Source organism: Penaeus chinensis, chromosome 15, assembly GCF_019202785.1.
Source record: "Penaeus chinensis breed Huanghai No. 1 chromosome 15, ASM1920278v2, whole genome shotgun sequence".
Taxonomy (NCBI): domain Eukaryota; kingdom Metazoa; phylum Arthropoda; class Malacostraca; order Decapoda; family Penaeidae; genus Penaeus; species Penaeus chinensis.
In genome coordinates, this window is record NC_061833.1 from 1,398,634 (window position 1) to 1,406,133 (window position 7,500).

The following is a 7,500-nucleotide window of genomic DNA, read 5'->3' on the forward strand; positions in this document are numbered from 1 at the left end:
TGCTGACTCGGCTGAGCTTAGTCCTTACAACCTCCGGGCTAGTACAGTGGTAACGTGCCGGCCTCTCATCCGAGGGGTCGGCGGTTCGGGCCCCGCCCAGGCGCGAGAAGTTGCAATTGTCGCCTGGAGGTTACTGCTGTGGCTGGGCACCACGGCGGGTAAGGACAAAAGCAGAGTCAGCACCAGCTGACACACGTTAGCGAGTCGACATTAGTCGACACAGGCCGGGCTCCCCTCATTGGCATAGCCCGGGCGAAGCTCAGCTTCGCATATCAGACTTATCCTTATCCTTAGTCCTTACCCACAGTGGTGCCTAACCACAGCAGGTGACAATTACAACCTTTTGTGCCCGGGCGGAGCGCGAACTGCCAACTCCTCAGATGAGAGACCGACACTGTACCACTTTACTAGATGTTGTTGTGGCATGCAATGGATGTTTTTGTCATTTCTCTGTAAGCATGAGGCCACTGTGCTTCGCTCTCAGTAACATTAACTAATTCTCTTGCACCCTTTAACCCCTTGATGATGGGTGAAGAAAAGAAAAACTCTACGCTTTGGAGATCAATGGCAACATGCCGACTTTGAGCACGGGAGTGTGGTACATCAAGCCGAATCACCAGCTCGTTGCGCTTTAGTGTACCGTACGCCACAGATCAAGCGGATTGTTTTAACGCCTCACAGCATGACCCATTAGGAAGGGGTTAACTCCCTATTTAGGGGGTTGCTGCTCCTTACCCCCACCAAGGACAACAAACTTCATCATGTATTCACAGCAAGATAGTGCCAAACTAAAAGCAAAAGAAATTCTAAGTAGCATGACTGCGACCAACACCCGCCTGACTGTCAGAAAACATAGTAAAAAACTGACCACTAGTTATTATTAATTATTATTAATTTGCTGAAATGATAAATAAAGAAGAAATGTTTTAGATTGATGTGTTTTATCGATTTCTGGGAAACATTGTCTTCACAACATTAATGCACAGTAGGAAAGAGATGAAACTCAGAAGTACCAAGTGTACTTGGGCTCTGTGCTTTCTGCTATCTTTCTCTTTTATTTGTGGCATTGCATTTCATGCCTATAGCTTATTTCTTGTGCAACAACTACAACTTTTTATTCTCTACAGGATTATTATCCCTGGTTTGCCCTAGTTTAATGTATCCATAACATAAAGATTAACTGGGGGTGTCATTCAGTTCCACAATTCATAGCTGGTTATTGTATGATAAAGATATATGTATGAAATGTACACTGATATACGGGATATGTATTATATAATGTGATTTAGTTGGAGGTAGTGGTGGAGTTGGGTAGTCAAACCTATATGAAATGATAGAATAATACAGACCAAGATAATTGTGTAGAATCCTTTGCATGACCATTTCTTACTATGATATTATCATTGGATTCCTCTCACCCTCTGCTACCCATAGATGTATGACAGAAAAAAATAAAAATAAAAAGAAAGAAAGAAAAACTGGCATTTCAGGGGAGAGCATGAATGGTACTAGGGACTTTTAGGTGGTAAAATATCAATAATATAGTGAAATTATCAATTTTAGTCAAATGCACTGACTATGCCCCCCAGCCCCCACAAAGGAAGACAAAGAATCTTCCATGTATTCATGGCAAGAGGGTGTACAACCTATGCGGAAGCACTAGATGCCGATTGTGTCTGTCGCTCTTTCCTGCTGTCCGCATGTGATGGATTTTTTTTTATTAGGGCAGGGGTTGGGGCTGAGCAGGCTCCCATTGGGGTGTTGCAAGGGGTACAGCTTCCTGCATTTGTTTGTATATCAACAAATTCTCTGTATATTATTCATATTTCCCTAGCACCATTCATGCACTCCTCTGCTATTAGGTCAAAATTGTGGGAATTTGCACACATAATTTCTATATATTTGGGCAGTAGAGAGTGAGAGGACTCTATTGATACCATTATTGTTGTAATCTGTCCCAAGGGTATTTTGAACATATACCCAAACCAAGACATAGTTCTTCTATGGCAATATTTATGCAAATGGTTCCCAAAGGTGTTATATGTAAGAAAACAGTAAAGAGAGACCATTTTTTTCTAATTCACTCTTGTTGTTTACATTGCAAGCAAGTGTACTACACTGACTGCATCAAATAGTTCATGTATTGGTAGGCACTGGTGAAATAATATTTTTGTAATTATCATTGATAATGATCGTGAACATTTCTAATACTAGACCTAACCTATTTCAGGTTCTGGACCGCAGACAGGTGAGGAGCTGGTCCACTAAGAGCTGGCATCCTTTCACATCTGCTGCTGTAACTGTTCCTGCAACAAACAACCTTGCAGTAGTTATCAATGGAAATTCCATTTCCCAGTGGAGTCGTGAAGAGGATGACATTGATAATGTCAAGCGTTATAATGTAAGTTTGATTTTTGTTACCTTGTTATGTGGGTTGGGAAATGTTTTTTAAAGTGTTCATGTTTATTATTATCAGATATGTAATGGGATTAAGTCATGAACAGTTGTTTGCAGGGATGAAGGATATGATAATGATGATAATGATTATGATAATGTTATTTTTTTTTAATCTGATACGAGCACCAATCACACACTTTTCACTCCAGTTTGAATCCCCAATCCACCAACTCCTCGTAAGTGGAGATAAGGTATACACTGTCTTCACCAATGGCGAAATTGAAGAGCTCCAGTCAGCTCTCAGCACGAGACGTGAGACCAAGCCAGGGTTCTTGCAGGAGGGTGAGATTATCACCTATGTGCAGATCATTGAGAGCACCAGCACAGCCCTAATTGCTGCCAAAAGGAAAGAGGTTAGTGGAAGTGGGAATTTGAGAGCAAGGTGGTATTATTATTATTGTAATTGTTATTACTGATAAGGATGTTATTAATATTGTTGTTATTACTGATAAGGATGTTATTAATATTGTTGTTATTATTAACTCAAAGCTGACGGGCATGTCTTGTACATGCATGCCATGCCCATTGTGAGATTATTTTATTAATTGTTTTTATACATAGATGGCTACACTTGTATTAAGTCACCAATGAGCCAATTATGAGTACTGCTTGTCTTGCTTGTTTACCCTCCTTGATTTTCAAAAATATTATACATTATCTTTTTATTGCTGTTAATTATGTCAGTAACATTATAGTAATTATAAGGTCTATAATAGAAATAACACTATCAATATTCATAGCATTGGTAAAAATAAGTTTTACCCACCAATAAAAGGAAAGTGTCATAAGGTCATAAGATCTACTAATTGACTCCTTTGTGGCTAAGCACTTGCAGAACCATATGTGGCAAGGATATTTCACAAAAAAAATTATATGAGCACAGCATTTTCCCAGTGACATTGAGTTAATAGTCTATCACTGTTATTGTTATCATGGGTAGTATTAGTATTGTTGTTGTTGTTATTATTGTCAGTGTTATAGTTGTTTTTGTTGTTATTGTTATTATTATTATGATAATGATGATGATGATGATGATTATTAGTCCTTTTTTTATTGATTAAATATGATGATGGTTTTTATTGTTGTAGTAGTTGTTATTCTTGTTATTTTCATCATTTTCATTTGTTATATCATTTTGAATTTCATGCTTATTGTCATTATTAGAATTTTTCTTTTTATTGATAATATTTTCAATATCTGTTTTTATTGATTGTATTTTTTCTTTTGTTATTATCTTCAGTTGGCCAGATGACAAATGATTTGACAGTCTTTCCAAGTAAAGGGTGAAGGATATACTTAAAAATATATTAGCATATATATGTCAAACCATGTGACTGTCCTTGCTTGTAAAAATGAGTACCTGTGTCTTCTTCCCCAAACTGCAGGCATCTTGCACAAAACTGTACGAGCTGCAGCTGAACCAGAGCGGAGGAAGGTCACCCAGAGGATATGACTTGGCTGTGGCAGATTGCACACTCACTGGCCTGTGTGCCCTCTCCTCATCGATACTAATTACTTTATGTATGTCTGGAGTTTTTCCTGTTTTTTGCTTTTTGATTATTATTAGTTGATATTATTTATTAGTTGTTGATGTTATTACTAGTTGTTGTTAAATAAAGGATAGAGTATCAAGGCAGAAACAGTAATGATTTGTTTTTGGTCTGATAGAAATTCTGAAATGGAGATGGTTCTATATGATGCAGTATTTATCTTAGCATAGTCTCATTAAGTACCTTTGAACACCATGCACCATTACATAGATACTTAACAATTATCAGCTTGTGATGTATTCCATATTAGTAGTTCTGGAATGAAATTTATTTCAGTACTTTCAATTTCTTTTTCCAGTTTTCTAGTTCAATCTTGTCAAGTACCATTATTTTTCTTCTGCTTAACTACTTGGAAAAAAAGGCAGGTTATTGGATTTATTACTGACAGGGTGCATAATTTTATGCCAAAATCAGCTCACTATGAAGCTCCTTTGCGTTAATCTCCCTTCAAGTTCTGTGTACACTCATGACTAAACATCCTTGTCACTCACCCCTTGACCAGATTTTTTCATGACAAAACAGCCACGTCACCCAGATTTTATCTTTCATAGTACCACTTGCATTATTGTGTTGATATATTGCATATTATTTTTGAGGATTTTTTTTTTACATTCCTGAGTGAATATTTATTTTTAGTGCACTTTAAAGTTTTCATTGATAATAAAACATATTTTAAAGACCTCCTTCCACCAACAGGGTCCAGTGGAGATATGTACAGTTTTGACCTTCGGAATGATTCTTTGGAGAAGCTGCCAGGGAAAAAACATGCGACAGAAACTTCAGTTATACCATCAAAAAGTACAAAAATTCTGGAACTGTCTCCTAGCCATATAGCTATCATCGGCATGGGGAAAGGAGATGAAGGTAAGTTTATATATAAAAATGTTATATGTTCGATATTTTTAAGGTTTATCACACAGGGTCTAAAAAGCAGGTGATTAAACTTTAGGTAGACCATCCTTGAATTGTTCTGGATTTTGGGATCGCATGGCAATTGATCCTCTGTGCTGGACTGACCTGAAGTAAAAAAGAGGTTAAGCCTACCACACTTGCTGTGATATTTATAACTCATTTTCTCTAGATTTCCTAAATAGATACCCAGTGCTTCTGGGCTGAGGAGGCCAATTTGATGGTGTACAGATATGAACAAAATAGTTAACCCCCTATTACTAGATGATATCCTGGTATTTCATGGCTAAAAATTTACTAACATCAAGTCATATCTAATCATGCCATGTTCCTAGGTTCCAATAGCAGGGATGACACCTCATGAGCCTGGTCATTGCACCTGTCCTTATTAAACTTTTTAGAAATTTTACCCATTTTGAATAGGTTAAGTGATTTTATATCTAAAGTGCCATATATAGTAAATTTCAAGGTTACTTACAAGACCTGTTCCTAAGGATATCTGTAAACTGAATATGTAATTCAACCAAGACTGGTTCTTAATCTCCTCAGTAACATGTACTGAATGGTGTTTGCTGCCAGCATCCTCGGCAGAAAGTTTGCCTTGCCTCCCTAAGTGCAATATATACCTTTCATATTCCCCTTACATACCCAAACATTGAATAGTGTCTAGGAAAATGGGATCAGTCAAATTTTTTTGAACACCAAGATAAGGGGAACAGAAAATCTCAAACAGCAAATTGAAGGTTTGTCTGATAAACCTGTCTGATAAACTCCGGATATTAAGCTTGGTCTGATAACCCCATTTGGTTGGGTTATATATATATTTATTATAGATTCTTTAACCCACTGATGTTGGGATGGAAAGAAAATACTTGCCATGTCCGTGACTTTACAAATTTTGCTTTCACATAAAGAGTTTACCAAGATTCACTTGCTAGTCCTTTCTGTCTTACTTGTTTACCATTTTCATTTTTGGATTTTTTTTTTTTTCAGTTAGTATTTCTAATAACATTATAATAATATAGTCAGTAACAGTAACAGTAATGATATTAATAGCATTAGGGGGGGAAAAAGGTAAAATTCAAGGAATGAGGATATCAGGTATGCCAAATAATTGGCTCCTCAGTAACAAACCCATTTTGACCATATATGTGTAAACAAAATTCACAGAACAAAAATACAGTGGACACTGATATTACCTGGGACTAATGGGTAGGTACCTACCAGACTAATTTGTTCTTTTGCTTATTTTGTATATATGCACTGATATGCACTGTCCATTCCAATTTTGTTTCATCTATTTTGTCTCCAAGAAGTGTGTTGTTTTGCTAGGAGTGCTTGACATTACCTTGACCTTTACTCTGTGATAGAGCACTGTAGTCATGAGGTCTTCGGTTTGTGCCCAGTCAACCCCTTTCAGTTGACTCAATTCTGAGTCTTGGCATGCCGACCTTGCTGGGTCAAAGTCAGGGCGGAAAGGAACTGGCCATGCTATTTCATTATCCTTGTTTGCATGTTCTCAGAACATGTCCCCAATATCATCTTGGATATTGGACCAACTTCAGATTATGCCATTCCTCAGTTTTTAAAGAAAAACATTAATTATATCAGGCAACTCATATAACTGAAAATGCCAGTGTGATAAATGGGTATTTAGTTTATTGTCCAAAAAAAGAAACATGAAAGGTGGAATAGACTGGATTAAGCATTGTATATATAATAGAGTTAGCATTGATTGAAGGAGAAAGAGTCCTAAACGAAAAAGGGGTTTGATTGTAAAACTAAATATGTGTATTTTTTGTGTTCTTTTGTGAGCAAGTATTCAGAAAGTGTTGCAGCAGTTTCCTGACTTTTACAAACTATCAGATATTTATGATATTGCCAGCATTTTCAGGTACATCCCATCGGCCAAAAGCAAAAGAGTATAAGAAGAATGTATATAGATTTTGAAAGGGGAAACAATTTATTATTTCTTTTTAGTCTATTTACTTTTTATTGTGTTTTTTGGAAATTTTATGAAGGAGTCCGAGACCATATTGAATAGAAGATAGAATATGTGAATTGTTATGATCTTGCTTAAGGTACAGGAGAGAGAAATTCAGATATTTGGGCGCATATTAGATAATGAACAAACCAAGATTCAAATGCCTTTATTACAAATTGGAAAAATTGCTTATATTATCTTCCACCCTGTTATTATGACAGTGGCCTTATCTCAGTCTCGGCACCAGTAAGTACCAAAGAAGTAATGGTGCAACCAGAATATACTTAATTATCTTATCCTTAAGTGTGAATGGTTATGTTAAGAAATCGTGAAGTCTGCCTATCTGCCATATTGAGTGATTGTATTATGTGAGCTCCTTTCACAAGAAAACCAACCAATCATATATTTGTTCTTTAGTGTGTGTGGCTGTTCCTCAATATGTCTGTGTATGCATTTGTATGTTTGTGTGTTTGCTTCCAAACAGGTGTGTGTGCGTGGGTGCGTGCGTGCGTGTGGGGTTTGTGATTGAGGTAGTAAGGAGTATATGTGTTTGCAAGAATCATTGCAAATTCTTGCAAGATAAGGAAATGGTCCTAGCAC

At 36.8% G+C, this 7,500-nt stretch overlaps 1 protein-coding gene across 2 annotated transcripts in view; it reads left to right on the forward strand.

The window, feature by feature from the left end:
* Nucleotides 1-7,500, forward strand: part of LOC125032681 (nucleolar protein 11-like) — an 18,810-nt gene that overhangs the window by 916 nt on the left and 10,394 nt on the right. For both annotated transcript variants that reach the window (XM_047623935.1, XM_047623936.1), the window contains exons 2-5: nucleotides 2,231-2,401; nucleotides 2,607-2,810; nucleotides 3,843-3,978; nucleotides 4,704-4,871. In XM_047623935.1, coding sequence (XP_047479891.1) covers nucleotides 2,231-2,401; nucleotides 2,607-2,810; nucleotides 3,843-3,978; nucleotides 4,704-4,871 — 679 coding nt within the window. The remainder of the gene's footprint in view (nucleotides 1-2,230; nucleotides 2,402-2,606; nucleotides 2,811-3,842; nucleotides 3,979-4,703; nucleotides 4,872-7,500) is intronic.